This window comes from Ostrea edulis, chromosome 6 (assembly GCF_947568905.1).
Source record: "Ostrea edulis chromosome 6, xbOstEdul1.1, whole genome shotgun sequence".
Taxonomy (NCBI): domain Eukaryota; kingdom Metazoa; phylum Mollusca; class Bivalvia; order Ostreida; family Ostreidae; genus Ostrea; species Ostrea edulis.
The window spans coordinates 54,562,081-54,581,774 of record NC_079169.1 but is presented as its reverse complement, the minus strand read 5'-3'; the positions used below and the strand labels follow the sequence as shown (position 1 = coordinate 54,581,774).

General features: G+C 35.1%; 1 protein-coding gene across 2 annotated transcripts in view; it reads left to right on the top strand.

The window, feature by feature from the left end:
* LOC125683546 (nostrin-like) overlaps window positions 1-19,694 on the top strand; it is a 149,480-nt gene that overhangs the window by 19,080 nt on the left and 110,706 nt on the right. For both annotated transcript variants that reach the window (XM_056140062.1, XM_048924814.2), the window contains exon 2: window positions 8,378-8,553. In XM_056140062.1, the coding sequence (XP_055996037.1) occupies window positions 8,445-8,553 (109 nt within the window). In that variant the 5' untranslated portion in view covers window positions 8,378-8,444. The remainder of the gene's footprint in view (window positions 1-8,377; window positions 8,554-19,694) is intronic.

Genomic DNA, 19,694 nt, shown 5'->3' with positions numbered 1-19,694 from the left:
AATACTTTAAAGTCATAAAGCGCGAGCTTTGTTTGATTCAGGTTCGCCTTTTTTTCGAGAATCATGTCAGTTCATTTCTAATTTGAATTCTGTTTATAATTTTGATTAATTAACTGGAACTTGAACCTCTTCCAAAGGTAAGAAATAGATCTTAACTTCGTCATTGCTGCAGATGTACCTGTTGAGTCAAACTTTGATTGACGGTAGGCCCCATACAGGCACATCCACACCGGAAGGGGGCTTTTTAAAACCATGGATTCACTTTATCTGCAACATAAATCTTACAGAATCTTTAAAAATTGCATGCTTATATAGATAACTATAGCTACAAACAGGTCGTGAAATAAATGGGGGGGGGGGGGATTAAACAATTCGTTATGACTGTCCTAGCTACTATATTTCTTTACACTTATGTATAAATTTCGCTATGTTGCACTAAATGAGTTCCACTTACTGTCGATATCGACGATATCGAATCGTTACCGTTTCAAGATTTTGTTGTGACATTCTACCAACTATATTTCTTCATTGTTGTTTGTCTGTTTATAAATTTAACACTGACTGAGATTCCCTTGTTGTCGATATCGACGATATCGTATCGATATCGAATCATGATTGTAAAACAAATGATTGTGCATGTCCTTGCCTGCATCATTCTGATAATTGTGTATATGTTTAGGTATTTTGCATTAACAAAGTATCCCTTGCTGTCGATATCGACGATATCATGTCGATTCGAATGAGGATTGGTAAGCAGTTGGTTGTGAAGTTTTTTGCTACTATCCTTCTTTAAACTTGTGCTTATGATTAGAAATATCGCATTGCCCAAGTTTTCCTTATTGTCGATATCGTCGAAAAAATTCACGAAACACGATCGATATCGATACAATATCGGAACAGTTTTGTCGATATCGACGATGTCGACAAAGCACCCAGCGTCATTTATGATGATTGACTTCAACAACAAAATTCATACAACTATCGATATCGATACGATATCGAACTGATATTGTCGATATCGACATGATAGATAGTCTGTGGTAAATTTTCAATATTAATTATTTCACAAATCTCAGTCAATTACAAAAACTCCATATGGTTGATATCGAAACGATATCGACACGACATTGTCGATGTCGTCGATATCGACATTAAACTCGGTTCAGCGTCATTTATGATGATTGACTTCAACAACAAAATCCATACAACTATCGATATCGATACGATATCGAACTGATATTGCCGATATCGTCGATATCGACATGATAGTTAGTCTGTGGTAAATTTTCAATATTAATTATTTCACAAATCTCAGTCAATTACAAAAACTCCAATGGTTGATATCGGAACGATATCGACACGACATTGTCGATGTCGTCGATATCGACATTACACTCGGTCTTGGACATGTATGAAAAAAAGCAAGCAAGGGGGATACTTACTTGGTGTTCTTTCATTGTCAAACATGTAAAAGATCTAGATTCCCTGAATCTTTAGGATATGTTGATGCTATCGTCCTTTTCTTATTAAACAAATTGAATATAGTTGTACGGTTTAATTACTATGCACACAATTTAGATGGAATGAACAGAGAAATTTTCAATTTCTGTGTAATTCTGTAAATGACGTAAAAAGTTAATTTGAAACGCGCCATTAAAAAGTTAATTAACCCTAAAATGGTTAACTCGCTACCTCCATTTCGGATGACCTTTCATGGTGTGAATGACATTTTAGCGAACTAACGATCGAACCAGAGAAAGAGCAATATCCGGAAATAGTTACACGTAGTAAGCATTGATTACGGTCCGTTTTAGATTTAGTGGTGTCGAGCTATGAATGTAATAAATATTTAAAGAATATTCAAAGAAATAGACGTGTCGTTTATATATAAAAAGAAACAAATAAAATCACAAATTATAGATATGACAAATGAACGTGTCGTGGGTACTGATGAAAGGTGAAGATAACGAACAATGATCAATCTCATAATATCGAAATACATTTTGATAACGTGAAGGTATGAACTGCGACACCGGTGTACTTCATGAAGCGCCTTAGGCGACGTGAAGCGTTGCAGTTCGTGTACTTTCTAAATTGAAATTTGCTTCTTATATTCATATTTTGTAAAGATATCAAAGGCAAAATTATCGGAAATGTAATTATATCACAATAAAAGTGTCATAGAAAGTGAATTATTTTATTTTAAAAACGTGGGATATATAACAACAAACGTGTTGTAGATAGTGATGAATCACAACAAACGTGTTGTAGATAGTGATATATAACAACAAACGTGTTGTAGATAGTGATATATAACAACAAACGTGTTGTAGATAGTGATGAATCACAACAAACGTGTTGTAGATAGTGATGAATCACAACAAACGTGTTGTAGATAGTGATATATAACAACAAACGTGTTGTAGATAGTGATGAATCACAACAAACGTGTTGTAGATAGTGATATATAACAACAAACGTGTTGTAGATAGTGATGTATAACAACAAACGTGTTGTAGATAGTGATGAATCACAACAAACGTGTTGTAGATAGTGATATATAACAACAAACGTGTTGTAGATAGTGATATATAACAACAAACGTGTTGTAGATAGTGATGTATAACAACAAACGTGTTGTAGATAGTGATGAATCACAACAAACGTGTTGTAGATAGTGATATATAACAACAAACGTGTTGTAGATAGTGATATATAACAACAAACGTGTTGTAGATGGTGATGAATTACAAAAAAACTTGTTACATTTAGTGTTATTAAATGTTCAGGAATGTGGATGCTCTCTTATTGATCCAGAAGATCTTTTCTGGTTTTTATTTCGGAATGAGTTCACCTAAATATTGGGAGGTTTATTCGGGATTTCCCTCTGGGCCATTTATAGGTTTGCTGACATTTTTATCGACCAATGAAATTGCGCGTTTTAAAGCATCCGTGTCATTTGTAAATAAATAAAATAGCTTACGGAACATGTTAAACTCACTATCAACTACAATTTAAAAAAAACCATAATACATTTTATTACTATTACGCTTTTGGCTTTTTCTGTTGAAATATTATTACAATGTCTTACAATTCACATGTTTTTATTTGTTGAAGGAATAAAAAGTATATTGGCAAAACTTTTTTTTTTAAATTCCAGATCATTTGACAAAACATTTATTGTCTTTTTACTCGTGACTTATGGATCTGATCAGGTATTGGTTGACCCCGGCTTACCGCCTTGGTCGATTGGTACCTGTTCATGTCCGCGTATATAGTCACGATTACACCTCATCAAAAGTCAATAATTATATTGTCTAGCAATCAACGTATTACTTTTAGTAATGTAACCGTAATACAATTCATAGGGAACTTTAATGGTTCATCATGATATACGTTTTACATTTATTAATCGCAATAAATTTCATTTCAGAAAATTCATGAGGACATGAACTGCAACGCTTCACTCCGGCATACTTTTCATGAATTTAATTTTACTTCTGCTTTCTTTTCTGTCGAAATCCCCAGCATTGAAACAGAAGTGCTCTATCGAAGAAGATACGTGTACATACGCGCATTGTTCACAAATACATCGCATTCATAAGGAAATGTCCACCATTACAATTTGTAAATATATCAAAGGCGAAAACATTGGAAATGTAGATATTTGGTGATGTTTCACAATAGAAATGTTACATTTAGAAACATTGGATTCGCAGTCGTGTATCTCAATCACATGCTGTTATCCGAGGAATCCTTATGGAAGGCTAAAGGGCATTAGTTTTGTTTGGTTTTAAAGGTGCATGGACACGATTTGAGCTGAAAATGTTGAAACTTTATTTTTCCGTTTTCAATGTCTAAAATACTAAACTAAACTATTTCTAATGGTCAGCAAAAATTTTGATGTCAGTTGTTGAGGTACATGGGATATACAGAGCTCACAAGTCTTTGTTATGTAAACAAGACTCGTGTCATGTTTTTGTTTACATCTGTTGAATATACTTGTAAACGTTTCGTTTAAAGCAGAATTTTTCTTATTTATTTACAAGTTAATTCTGAACATAATTAAATAGTTTCTAGTGTTTGGAACATCTCATTTTGTTTTAATCATGCCATTTTCTATTAAGCAATCTATATGTAAACAAAAACATGGCACAAGCCATGTTTACATAACAAACAATTGTGACTGCTGTATCTCACATGTAACTCAACAACTGGTATTCAAATTTTGGTTGACCATCTGAAATACTTTAGTTAATCAATGTAAACAATAAAAATGGAAAAATAAAATTAGAAAATTTTCAGCCCAAATCGTGTCCATGCCCTTAACGTTCCTTTGAGAAATTGTCATTCTATATTGAGACGTTACCGGCTGTAAGTAAAGTGCCACAAAATTAGATCTATGCATGGCGCTCGGGACCGTAGCAGTGAATTTTCTTAATCATCCCAAAACCAGTTTTGACACGGGACCTCCGTTTATAAGGTCATATCCGAAAGACTCGTGACTCTCACTTCTAAATTCCGTCTACACTATAAGGTTTCTCAACGAAGCTTTTGACCGGGAGGTCACGGGCTCGAGCCCCGCTTGTGCCTTGGTCGTGGCAAACCTTGAAAATGATCAATAGAATAGACAATAACTTCTCCTTCGCTAAATACTCGGAAGACTTCAACACGTTAGGTATTTAAGAGTCTGTTCCATTGATTGATTGTATATTGTTTAACGTCCCGCTCGAATTTTTTTTTACTCATATGGAGACCTCACCATTGCCGGTGAAGGGCTGCAAAATTTAGACCTATGCTCGGCGCTTACGGCCCTTGAGCAGGGAGGGATCTTTATGTTTACTTTCTGTTTATGTTCTTAACCAAACATGCGTCTGAAGCAATGAATATCATTGGCTGATTTAATTTTAGCGTATATTACGTCATCCTCCGTCTCGAACTCATGTTTTGAATGGTGACTGATGTCAAAAGTTAGTGCGAGGTAACAAATCAATAACCCTTGACTTGTGAAAATGGTAGTCCCCAAATAAAGTCAGTGTTATTGCTTCATCAAATGAGTTTTGTAGACATACACTATACATTGTTAGTCTAGGTTCTACTAATTAAATGTATTGTTAATTAATTGTGAAAAATGTGTATGTCTAATGCATTCTTTTAAGGAAGAATTGTCTACCACCAGGTTTAGTGTATTATGGGAATATAAAACAATAAAAACATGGGGTAATTGTATATCGACGAAATTACTTCATCCTTCCATTGTCTTATAAATATCCCTCACAATTCACTAACAGCCTAGATTTTTATTGCTTTTCAAAGGTCAGTACATTCACTAAGAAATAAAACACATTGAAACATCATTGATTTACTACTAACAAAACGCTGGGAGATGGGAGTATTCCGGGCTGTGTAGAAATACATTACATTTGCAGCAGTATCTGGTGTTTTAAGCAATTTTCTTTTAAATTACTTGCTAATATTGAGAGAGTAGCTGTTATCTAAGGTTATAGGATTTTATAGGATTTTTAAAAACAAAGTAAACACAAATTCTGAATTATGCTGAAAAGAGAAATAACGACATGAATAACATCGTAATTCAAAGAAATTGTAAAGAAAAATCTGAAAACTCTTAATGTTATATAAAAACACTACTTAATAAGTCTACAAACACTGGAATATATGTAAAATTTGCGAGTTATGGTAGAGCAGGTTCAAAGGAGGACTGCGGATCTAGTCCTCTAGAGAAAAGATCTGAATTCCATGCATGCATGTAATACATTAATCGAAATAACTGTCAGAATACGATAAACTTTTGATTTTTTATTAAAATGATTCAAGAAGATCCAGGACATGATGATATGAATAAATCAATTTGCTAAATCGTTCCGAATACAGAAAATTCTGTCATTTGTCAATCACTAGCTTGAAGAATTTTAGATATTAAGAGTAAAATCAGAATGAGATATTATTATAAAAACTCCTGTCCATGGGAATACATATATACAGATTTACGAGGATTTTTAATAAGATATTCCGGTACTACTCCCCAATCATTTGAACCATGGACTCGATATAATGGTTTTTCATTAGATGTAGACTAACTTAGATTGATTTTATATGACAGATACTATTATGATAAATTTGTTTTCTTAGACAAATTCTATATACCTCATCTAAACCTTAATTCGTATGTGCATGCAAGGGAAAGAAATCTACGTTAATGAAACTCTGTAAAATTTTGTTTGTGACACGCAAGTATATACTTTTATTTCATCTTTGCACGATTTGAAGATGAACCATTTTCACATCAATCAATCTACCTTTTTTTTCATTGAAACAAATTTTTCCAAACATGTCATATCTGAACCACAGGCAATTGCATCGCTTGGGGTCGAATTTACTATATAAAAATTGATATATCAAGATATAGTAAGAATTAAACTCTGAAGCTCAGGAATACTAGAGTTCTTTGTACTTTTAGGAGTATTGGAGGGGGGGGGGGGTTATTGAATCCCGATACTGTGCCTCTTCCCAATTTGACCAAATGATTTAATTATTTTTTCGTTCTGGTTTTTGGTATTTTGATATAGAATGTCTATTATTCACGCAATTTTTCCTCCAGGGAAGATTCATATCGTACAGTTATTTTTCCGTAAAAGGTATATTCATTTTTTCCTAAAGAAAAACTAACATTTAGGCTAAGTTTGAGTGAAGTAGAAAATTTGAAAATGGTGTCTTTTTTATTGTCATGCAAGTTTTAAATGGCCGTAAATAATAGCTATATATTATGGACATGGTCCCATTTATGAAATGAAATAAGATTTAGTCTTTTTCTTTAAAATCTAGATTTTTTAGTAGTTTTACGGGAGTAAGATAAGAGCTGTATTAATATATCCTTTATTCATTTTTGAGCATTCTCGGGCCAGCAGGGGATACACAAACTTACTGGACTCCTCGAAGTTCTGTCATTCACATGATTAAAAATCCGGACATGACAGAGCCAGGCATCTGAAGGCTTTATGGTTTATGTTCAATACTATACCAAACAGCAATCTGAGAGAGAGAGAGAGAGAGAGAGAGAGAGAGAGAGAGAGAGAGGTGGTTATGAAATATAACCCAAATCCGTCAACATCTTGATACCCATTTGTGTTGATGTGTGTACTACATTGCACCTCCCGCAAACAATCACAGTGGCGAGCTAGCCAATGATGATGCACTCTGCCAACATTCCAGGGCTGCAGCGAATCTCTCTGATCCCATAGTACAAAGTGTGCACACAAAGCTTACCAGCACGCCAGATAAAAAACTGTACTTATTGGTCCAAGTCCAAGAGTGTGCGATTTTTATTCAACTTTATGAGATATGTCTGCGGGGGAAAATCGATATTTTTTTTTCGAAGGGGTGTCATTTGATCTTTCCAAATGCGTATAACTTCGCAGTTCATGCCCTCGTGTATTTTTTAAATAATGAAATTTATTTCATAATAGATGTAATAGTTCGCAGCAGTCAAGGTGTTTATCATACGATGTGAAAATTCCACCAGAATCCGCGGCTTTAGAAATGTAATTCCTAACTTCTAGTACAAATTGAAGAGACTCATCATGTTTTGCTTCTCGGTGCGTGTAGACAATTTTTAATACCCCATTGCATAATATCTACATGTATATTGTAAGACTGTCCAAATTCTGATGCTCTTTGAATTTTGATATTTCAAATAAATATAATTAAGACGATTGGTCTTTAATTTAACGGAGCTTCAAAGTGTTTACGGGAAGGAACTTCTTACGAACTTTAATTTTCATTACATTTGTAATTTAATTTGATACAAATCAATATGTCCGAATTTCCTCTATGGATGAGTACACCGGTTCTAGACTCACTTAGATCTGTCTGCCAAACGTACAAACCATCAACAATCGCCATTTTCACGACCTTGTAAAGATTATTTTATGAAGCACACATTTAATCCTATCTAAATACAATATATTGGTATAATACGTTAAAATATATACCAAATATTCATTTAGTTTTAAATTCCATAAATGAAATAATTAAAGAAGCAATGTTCAGCATCCCAACTCGGAATACCTTCTATAAAATCACCCTCTCTCTCTCTCTCTCTCTCTCTCTCTCTCTCTCTCTCTCTCTCTCTCTCTCTCTGAGAAACGCACTTGTTCTCTCAATCTGGGACATACTTACATACTAACACACACTTTTCTATTTAGTCCGTATATACATTATTAATTATGAATGACACATAAAGTCATATCGTATCAACCCCTGTTAGTAATACATATTTGATTACCCACTATAAGTTTGTCTACACCTGAGCCTGACAGCTTGAATGCATTCAGATAGTGGGTTGTGATTCTTCTTACAGGCATACACTGTGCGGACTTCCACAGATGACCAGGGGCTGCAGTTTTGTTTTCGTGGACTAGTTAGCCATGCAGTCAGGTTACCCCAAACACCGCTGTTACGCCGACTCCACCCACCGCTCCTTCGGAGAATTCATCAAACTGAACAATGCCTCAGCTCTCCGTCTGGCTCTTCTCGGTTAGTCTATGTCTGTGTGTTTGTCTGTGTGTTTGTATTTATATTATTTTATATTTGTGTTTATATAGAATATAAATTTTGCTCATTTTGCGATGAAAGAAAAGTTCATTCATGTTTCCTTCGTACATGCATTTATCCGTCGAAACTTTTGTGAATCAATTCCAGTATAGTATTTATCTACTTTTGAAAAATAATGATTGTCGGAGGATTTGAGTTTGAGGTCACGAGGCCAAAGATCAGTTTTTTGTTGAGTGGCTGGTTTAAACTTTGAAAAGCACATACAAAGAGTCAAGCGTACGGTCCTTAGGCTAGATAGGCTTTGGTTTGGCTGTCTAGATCGGATATGGTTTGATAGAAGCTAATTGATCCTTTGTAATGATATTTGCTCTAACTCGGTCAACACAGACCACTTGCCCTTATTGTGAATTCATTCACTGAATATTTCATTAATAAAGAGACATTGCCCACCACGAATTTTGGCCTTTGCATGATGCCGTAATAGTGCCAACGCATGCTGTGAAACGAGACCTCGGTTTTTAAGGACTCCTTGACTTTGACTTCTAATGTCAGGTGCTTCATCATTTAAACGTCTTGGTTTGACGCGGTACAGAGATCGAGAAACAAACCTTGTGGTTGCAATGCGAGCGCCTTAACCACTAGGTTGATTGATTTCATATTGGCTAAATCAGTACACATATATGTGTATTGATTGGGCGGAAATTGTTGCGTCCGATGTGGTTTTGTCTTTAGCTATCCTTGTAAAAATATCAACGTGTTTTCAAAATACTTCAGTTCCCTTCTCCCACACTTTGACACTGTCGTAAACATCATTTTAAAAAACCCTTATGGAACACGTCAGAGAAAATCTGCGGATCTATGGAAGTCCAAAATTAGCAACAAGTTTCCTAATATGAAATCAATATGACGTCATTAACAGACGACATAACTTGCTGCCGTCGGATCGAAAGGAGTCCGTGATTGGATTAGAATGCCCTTTTCTTATAGCAATGCCTCTTGGCGGGATTGACCTGTCTTGTTACAAATTCTTGTTCCCAGACAAAGATAGAAATATATTTCTATTTTAAGACGCTGATATTTCTATTTGATGGAGAGATCAGTTTCGTGTGTTCCTCTTCCATTTTCATGTACAGCTATTTATGAACAACAGTGACCAATCTCATAAATCCCATGAATGTGTAATCTTTGTAAATGTGGTACTGGTAGGAAACATTAATGGTTGACATTTAAGTAATATTATATTATTATATACATCATTGCAATCATACCTCACTTAACATTTATGCAATCAACAATTTCAGCGAGACTAATTTTTTAGCGTCCTATAGTTATCGATTTCAAGCGGTCGCGGAGCAGATTGTATATTGTAAATGTTATTGGAATAGATAGATTTCGTAAATATTTTATTTCCTTTTGCACAACCATACAGGAAATTGAGAACAAAGCAAGGACGTGTTTTATTTATCTGGAGTTTAGAAGGTTAATTGAGCAAATCAAAGTTCATAGACCCACAAAGTAAACCAGATTGCAGGAACTATAGAGGAGCGCACCGATCGGTAAGGGGTTTCAGGATAATCAATATGGGGTCATATCTACTGATCGATACCGGGGTCAAAGCCTTCTCGATATGAGGTCATGGGCTAATCGATACGGAGTAACACACGTTGTTTGAGTGATTGCATTGTTTTCTGTCCGACGATAAATTGCAGTAGATGCTGCTCTCACCACAAAGAATACACGCACAATCAGAGAAAAACCTATCATTATTCGATTTCCTCTGTCAATTTGTATTCAGAGTGACAGACAAATAATCTACTCGAGGTGAGCAGCATTTGTGTGTAAATTCTGGTCTATGTGATATAAATCCGTTCTTTATAGTCAACCTAATAAAATCGGGCAAATTGGAGGACCAATTAAGTCGTCCTTCCCGCTGACTTTATGAATCCAGGTTTCAAAGGAATGTCTGGACGCGTGATTACGCGGTCTCTAGCGCTTCTGTCAGTGAGAGAATTCATCTACGGACGGCAATCAGGCTGATTGAAACTCCTTTGATTGCAAGTAATTGAATTAAATAATACAGACGATTGCAATGAATTTTGTTGGCGTTGGAAATTAAGAGAAAGGACAAGAATTGTTTGGAATAATTGTTCTGCACACACACACACACACACACACACACACACACACACACACACACTATATATATATATATATGGAATTCATTTTCAAAAATTAAAATAAAATCGCGTGAAATTCATGTGAGGCACATTTGCATGTGTATGGTATACAATCATGTATTTTGTGTGTCATTTATCAATAACTACGTCTCCACTGTTTTTATCTTTGATAGGTTTACCAATTGAAATGATAGCCATTTCCTAATGAATGTGAACAATATGCGTCTCGTATGAATTTAGATAAATATAGTACAACTGGGATTCCTATTTCGTACTTGGCTGCATGGGTATCTTCAGAGTTCAAAACCTGTATACTCCAAACAATTGTGGTCCCCTGATATTTGGGAGGGGGTCAGACCAATTGAGTATCAGTGGAAAGTAGAAATTTATGGTCATGCACTGCATTGGGAAGAAACCTTCCAAATACGAAATCTGAGGTAAACGTATCTAGATATTTATGGAACATGTTAAAGGTTTTTTATGTGATAGACTGTGGACAAGAGATGTCACCGCGCTTTCGTGGTATTTGATTATATTCGTGGTATTTGATTTATATTGCTAATCCTGATGATTTAAAATTATTCATCATATTTTTGCATTGTCTTTTAAAATGGTCCATAATGTCATGAAAATGATCGAGTATTAAGATATGTGTCCAAGAATCCAGAATCAGTCATACTGAGTAAGTCAATCTAATGTGAATATACGTCGTGTATTTTCCAGTCACCGTATAGGAAAGATGAATTGTACATAATCGATGAAAGACACTACTTCTACTTCCACAACGCTTTTGTTTCAATTTTTCCCCAATATATACTCCATCAAGGCCCATGTTCACATAACAGACTATACAATACCCCCAGATAATGTGTATTCTTCGACAAAATTAGGGCAGGTTACGGCGAACAAGCTAAACTGAAAAGACGACAATAATTTCAAAATTGATTTTTAAAGACAAAACAAAAAACAAAAAAACCTGCTGTTGCCTCCGTTTGTGTACTATTTGAGCACATTAAACCCAAAGCACTTCAACCAATAATGATTTAATTGATGGAAAATCTCTTTAATTCTCCCGCACTTTACATCATAATAAAACCAATCTCGACCACATGATATTTTCTTGATGTTTGGTTCCAAAGCTATACATGTATTTTAAGAATGATTTGTCCTCTGAGTAATACAAGTTTACTTATAATTGCCCCACAATTGCAACGAAAGAACTAAAAGCATACAAACAAATAATTGCGTCGAATAGATCATGTGTTTTAGTAAAGTATATATACTGTAGAAAATTGTATGAAACACAGACTGATGTGAATGATAATAGCTTGAAATAGAACGTTCCTAGATGATATTGAATTTCTTCAGTAGATCAAGTACCCATGGAGTACCTTTAAATATATCAATAATTTACAGACTATCGACCATCAGTATCCTATATACATGTACTAGTATTCTGTGGGGATCTTTTTATATATACTTATTAAAAAAAGCGACGGGAGTTGTTCAATATTTGAAGAAGTGTCACCAACAAGGCGTTAGGTGCCAGAAAATTTCGCGGGCGTATTTGTGTGGAGGTCGCTCAGCGAGTTTAATAGTCATCCTGTCAATGTCCGAGTTGTGTCATATTTTCCCATTCATATAGTTAGATCCATAGTGCAAGAAATCAGTATCTGAATGCGTAGTAATAACAGTTTTAACGTGTAAAACTGCAAGTACTGCTGAATGGTTACCATGCAGAATTTCTCTTCCGTAATGTTGCCTTGCGAACACAGTAGGACATGTATTTATATGATGGCTCATTATATACCAATTTGTAGTATGCCTTGCAAAACTTCTAAGATAGGATAATACTATTTAGATTGCTTTTGAATATAGAAGATATCATAGCGTCACAGGTTTTCTCTCGGTGTCAATTGCTTGCAAAGCAGTGACGAAGAATGTTGTAATTGTGATATTGAAGCACAATGAGAACAAAAGCTTTTCTATTCCTGCACATCTGTACTATCAATTATTGGAAACCATTAGTGACGTATCATTGATTTTGCTAAAAATATTTGCATTTTTCATAGAACATTAATTTCCTTTTTAACACGCCAAAGACACCTTTTTATAACCCAATTAGGTTTATTATAAGCAATATTCAAACGGGTGTTCACTGCCCACTAAACTTTGTCAGAATCTATTGTCTTTACTTCGGAAGCCGGTTGATTCAAACGAGGAAAAAAAATTCATCCGGCGCCCGCCAAATAAATTTCTGACTGCCGTAACATAGAATTATCTGGCAACCGCCAAAGAATTATCTGGCGACTGCCACGTAAATAGCTACCGACCGTCGGGCACTGGCTTGGATTTCTCGAAAAATCTCAAATTTAAGTTTGAGTTTTCATTTATTTGAGCAGTCAAAATTTAAGTAAAATCTCAGACTTAACTCTCACTTAAGTTCAAGTTTTGACTTAAGTTTTTTTCCCGAAAAATCTAGCCAGATAATTCTATGTTACGTCCACCAGAAAGTTACTTGGCGGGGTCAGATAAAATATTTTCTCACCTGGCACCAACTGGCTTCTGTACTATGCAGTCGTGGATGCATACTTAATCAAATGTAGTACTTAAGATGAGCACTGCACTGGGTTACAGCTAGTTAGATTTAGTATTGAACTGAGTTATATTTTAACTATGTTCTTTTTGTGGTACAGACATACATTATAGCAATACCATATGAAACTACCAGTATTTATAACTCCGGTTTCGTTATCGGGATGCACCCTATTTTGATCAATATTGTCTCTCAGAATATTCATTTATTCACAATCCTATTGCATTGTATAAACTTATTTAAGGCACATGCTTTCGTCATTAATGTGTATGTACACTGTATGGAGTGGTACATATAGTACATTTGTAGTTAAAAATATATAATATGTGCATAGACATTTTCGTCACAAACATATTACGTGTACAGACTTTCGTCACATAAAACAGCTCATTTTGTAGTGTGTTTAGATTAGGTTTGGTGTGCAAAAATTGGATGCAGATAGGAATAAATGTCTAACCATATGTTGACATTGTACTTTATGCTGTTGCATATAATTTACATTGACGACGACGATTGGAAACGTTGGAGTTGATTGTGAATCAGCGGGACCTAGATCGGAAAAGTTGGTAAAATCAACAAACGTTCGGAAAGTTTCGCGAATCGTGCGAAGAGAGTTGAGTCATTATTTGCGGCGAACCACAGGCCATGGCCACCCGATCGTCTGGGTACTCTTGATATGTATAAAAGAAAAATGCCTGTAACGTACTATTAAAGGGTGCACAATTTCAATGCTATTTTAAAAGAATACTACAATAAAGACATTATATGAGTCCATTCTATGCCGTTCGACTTGCATACAACTCATCTAGAATAAATCGTCCCAAAAAGTCCAAATACAATGTACTTCCTGAGATGCAGGGGTTTCAACAGTCTCGTTTAAAGTCAGCATTTCGCAAATTCTATGGTCGAATGATCTAGTTTATCAATACAACCTTATCAACCTACATGTATTATTGGGTCAAATGCTGTCTGAAGTGTTTTATACCAATTGTTAGGCCGTTCTTGCACACTGATTTTGACTACGGATTACTCCGTTTACCTGATCAAGATGTAGGGCCCATGATGGGTGTGACCGGTCGACAAGGTATGCTTACTCCTCTTAGGCACCCGATTCCACATCTGGTGTGTCCAGGGGTCCGTGTTTGCCCAACACTATTTTGATTGATTGATTGTGTTGCTGTTTTCCGCCACACTCAACAAATTTTGTATTCCTTACAGGAGTTATGAGATTGATCACTGTTCATTATCTTCACCTTTCATGCATCCAATAACCTTCATCAAATGACTTTTTTTAAAGTTTAAAACTCGCTTCATTTCGAATATACACGTGTCAAATAGTTCCGGTGGAGAAAAACAGACGACCATTTTCAAACGTTTGTGTAATCCAATCACACGGCTTCCTTATAGATATTTATCAAATCATACTACTCCTTTACAGATACATGTATTCATCCAATCATACTGCTCCTTTACAGATATTCATCCAATCATACCGCTCCTTTACAGATATTTATCCAATCATACCGCTCCATTACAGCTATTTGAAAATGTCCGCAGTTGTTAAACACAGTTGAGGAGAAAGATAATTTACTCTACTGGGACTATTTGACACATTTATTTATATATAACTGGGAACTTCAAAATGTTATTTTTAAATGATAATTTTTGGATGCATTTGTCCATTGCATTGCAATTACCGTTTGTGTACACTTGAAATAACGTACTACTCAGCTGGTTCGGACTAATGTCTACTAAAATATATCGGTCATATCGAATATCTTAGAAAGTGCTTGGAATTTTTTGGATGAAGTTTGTTGACAATCAAGATAAGTTATATACTAGTCGAATGGTACAACTGCAGTATAAAATGGCGTTATCAATCCATTTTTAATCGCAGTATAAAATGGGTTATTCAATCCATTTTTAATCGCAGTATAAAATGGCGTTATTTAATCCATTTATAATCGCCGAAATTGGATACCCTGTAATAGGATGTTACAAGCTTTTCTTTATTATGAATACCTATGGTATCCAGACCTTCGGGGGGCCTGAGCAGCGAACAAAGTACAGGATGAAAAGAAAGTAGCAGTATTTTTGTCGATCTATGGACCCACGATTTATGGTGCATTGAAAATTTTAGTACAATCCACATTACCGAAAGATAAACAGTGAGAGTGTTGTTAATATATACACCGTAGCATGCCCAAACGTTTAGTGATTTTCGATATATTCACAGTATTCTTCCGTAAAGGAAATCAGTAGGACGGCGAAAGTGTAAGTTTGTATATCACTGAGTGAAAGGTGCGTACTGCACGTACTGATTATAGAGATTTCCAAACTAACATCGTTAATGTGTCTTATAATGGCGGTATATAATGGCTTATGCATCGTAAACTATTTGATTTCATCCCAAAAGAAAGGAATATGTCAAAATCTTAAGTTCATTCTAGACTAAAACTTTCGCATAGCTTTGTATAATGCACACATTGCGCGCGCCTTCTTCAAACTTGGTCATAAAAAAGGCAATGGCGTCAGAAAGTTTATCGACTATAAATATAAGAATAAGGATTTATCAGACTAAATTCCTTTTACTGGATCATGTGTTAAACTCTAGAGGGTAGATACATGAAAGGCGAAAATAACGAACAGTGATCAATCTCATAACTCCTACAAGCAATACAAAATACGGAGTATGGAAAACACGGACCCTTGGATATACCAGAGGTGGGATCAGGTGCCTAGGAGGAGAAAGCATTCCCTGTCGACCGGTCACACCCACCATGAGTCATATATCTTAATCAGGTAAACGGAGTTATACGTAGTGAAAATCAGTGTGCCAAGAACGGCCTAACAATCGCTATGAAACACGTTAGACAGAATTTGACCCAATGTTAGTTTGTATTGGCAAACTAGATCGTTATATCGACCATAGAATTTGCGAAATGCTGACTTTAATCGAAACTGTTGAAATCCCTGTACCATCGACTTATTTGTTAGTAGCCTCCCTCGATTTAAAAACTGATCATACGCTGAACAAGCTCTTGCGTATCGAATCAGTTAAGATATATCAACATGATAATGGAAAATTGCAACATAAATATGGGAAGTTAACGATGGGGACGCTGAAATCATCTCATTTGTCATAAAGTTGAGTTGTTAATATCTATTTTCATTAAATATACAAGTATAAAGCAGAAGTGGACGACTCTTTAGTGTCTTTTATTCCGTGTTCACAGGGATATATCTAATCGACATATGAAAATTATTATTGTTAATAAATAAAACGTCATCGATAAATCTAAATGTCAAATTGAAGGCCACAGCAAGAGATTTTATTTTTTCTCACGTAGAAGTTTTTGAATAAATTATGTTTCATAAGAATATAAAAACCGGTCAGCTAACAAAGGGGCACAATTCGTGCCCATGGGAATTCGAACAGACTGTTGGGAGACCTGATCACCATAGCTTACGAAGATATTGTCAATGACGAACTCCAGCATATTTTTTGTTTCAACATCAGAGTACTTGTGCATTGATTGATTGTATATTGTTTAAGCCCCCCTCGAGGATATTTCACTAACATGGAGACAGACGCCTTGTGTGTGGAATCAGAGTGGTGTTTAACAAAGTAATTTTTGGATGACTGATCATTACATATGAATGTTTCCGTTTTCGATTTTTTTTTTTAAAGTAGCACCTGTCTATGATGTCAAAAAGTCTAGTCTTTAATTTATCGTGGGGAATGGTCGTGTAAAGTGTTGAAAAGTCATGCGTTTTGATGTTGTTGATTTGAGAAAGGTTTTGCAATTTGAATAAGTAAAAGTTCTTTAAAAAATTTTTTAGAATCCACATTTGATTTACACCACTTCTGGCATATGTAGTGGCACAGTACGTTTGAAGTTTCTCCTTCACAGCTGTTGATATTTGCGTGAGGAGCAAAGATAGGGGCTTAGTAGAACATTTACTGGATCCAGCAATGTATTTTTGTTTTTAAGGGTTTTTATGAAGTTTAGGAATCCATTATAGGTACGGTAATTCATATTCATCCGACCCATTGACTGGGATATCAAATGTGTCTAAAACTGAAGCATGGTTTGAAGATTTTCATCTTTTAAAAGGCCATAGGAACAGATCCAAGAATTGGTAGAGAAATAACATGTGGCATGCTAATAAGACAGTCACGTGATCAGCACTCGATTCATTTCGGAAAGAGAGTGTGTAGAAATTAAAACTATTTTCATTTATACATGTATATCTACAACCCTAGTTTTTTGCATACATGTTTAAAATATTCTATTTCATTTTATTTGGGGTGTGACCGGTTAACCGGGGATGCTTACTCCACCTAGGCACCTAATCCCACCTCTGGTATGTCCAGGGGTCCGTGTTTTCCCATCTCTTAATTTTGTATCCTTTATAGGATTTATGAGATTGAACACTATTCCTTATCTTCACTTCATCATTCGTAAAATACCATAGTATTGGTATCTATTAAAATCTAGAACATAAGAATTGGAGCAGATATATCTTTACAGCGACTTTTTATATATCATGAGTTTAAGGTAATTTTCCCCGGAAACATTTAGAGATCGATTGACTTGTGAACTACGGTCAGAAAAGCTGATTCTGAGGCAGATTCTAGACTTCGAAAAAGCAATTAAAATAGCAAGTGTGGTGAAAGCAGCTGAAAAAAACACATTTATAATTATAAACCCTGTCCTGAAAAAGAAGTGCACAATGTTCTCCCAAACCTGAGTTCCGAGTTACATCCACTCCAAAAAAGATAAACCATGATGGAAATGCATTACAGATTGTGAAGAAAGTTTTTATTTCAGTAAAACGTTTATCACTGAGCAAACTTTTAGTGCGTTCTGATCTCAGGAAACCTGTTTGTCATATGGGTCCTTCCTACTTTGGCCTTGGAGCATGAAGGACGACTCAGAGAGACTTCTGCATCCAGCACCCTTAGTAAAACTGAGATGCGATATGCTCAATTAATTAATTAATTAAGTGAAAAAGGAGGCATTGCTGTTAGTTATTTGGAGTAAAAAAAAAAGTTCCACAGATACATATATGCACAAGCATTTACACAAGGGACAGATCACAACTGCACTATTTGTGGCAAACCGTAGTACAATGTAAAGACATTTATGATGCCGGCCTTTGTCATAGCCATGTTCATTTATGTTACACAACTTGTCATCTCGTGTGACATTATGCATACAATATTTCACTTTTTCATGTGGTACTGTAGACACGAGATTTAACCATACAATACAATATTTCACTTTTTCATGTGGTACTGTAGACACGAGATTTAACCATACAATACAATATTTCACTTTTTCATGTGGTACTGTAGACACGAGATTTAACCATACAATACAATATTTCACTTTTTCATGTGGTACTGTAGACACGAGATTTAACCATACAATACAATATTTCACTTTTTCATGTGGTACTGTAGACACGAGATTTAACCATACAATACAATATTTCACTTTTTCATGTGGTACTGTAGACACGAGATTTAACCATACAATACAATATTTCACTTTTTCATGTGGTACTGTAGACACGAGATTTAACCATACAATACAATATTTCACTTTTTCATGTGGTACTGTAGACACGAGATTTAACCATACAATACAATATTTCACTTTTTCATGTGGTACTGTAGACACGAGATTTAACCATACAATACAATATTTCACTTTTTCATGTGGTACTGTAGACACGAGATTTAACCATACAATACAATATTTCACTTTTTCATGTGGTACTGTAGACACGAGATTTAACCATACAATACAATATTTCACTTTTTCATGTGGTACTGTAGACACGAGATTTAACCATACAATACAATATTTCACTTTTTCATGTGGTACTGTAGACACGAGATTTAACCATACAATACAATATTTCACTTTTTCATGTGGTACTGTAGACACGAGATTTAACCATACAATACAATATTTCACTTTTTCATGTGGTACTGTAGACACGAGATTTAACCATACAATACAATATTTCACTTTTTCATGTGGTACTGTAGACACGAGATTTAACCATACAAGATCTTGTCATTTTCAGGTGGTACTTTTGAATAAAAGATTTCGACTTTTGCGTGTGGTACTGTAGATACGAGATTTCGACATTTCCATTTGATACGGTGAATGCGATATTTCGTCATTTCCATGCGATACTGTAGATACGAGATTTTGTCTTTTTCGCGTGATACTGCGAATACGAAATTTCCTTACCTATGTGATACAAGATTAAACTGTTTTCATGTGGGACTGTGAATACGAGATTTTGCATTTTTCGTGTGGTATTGTGCC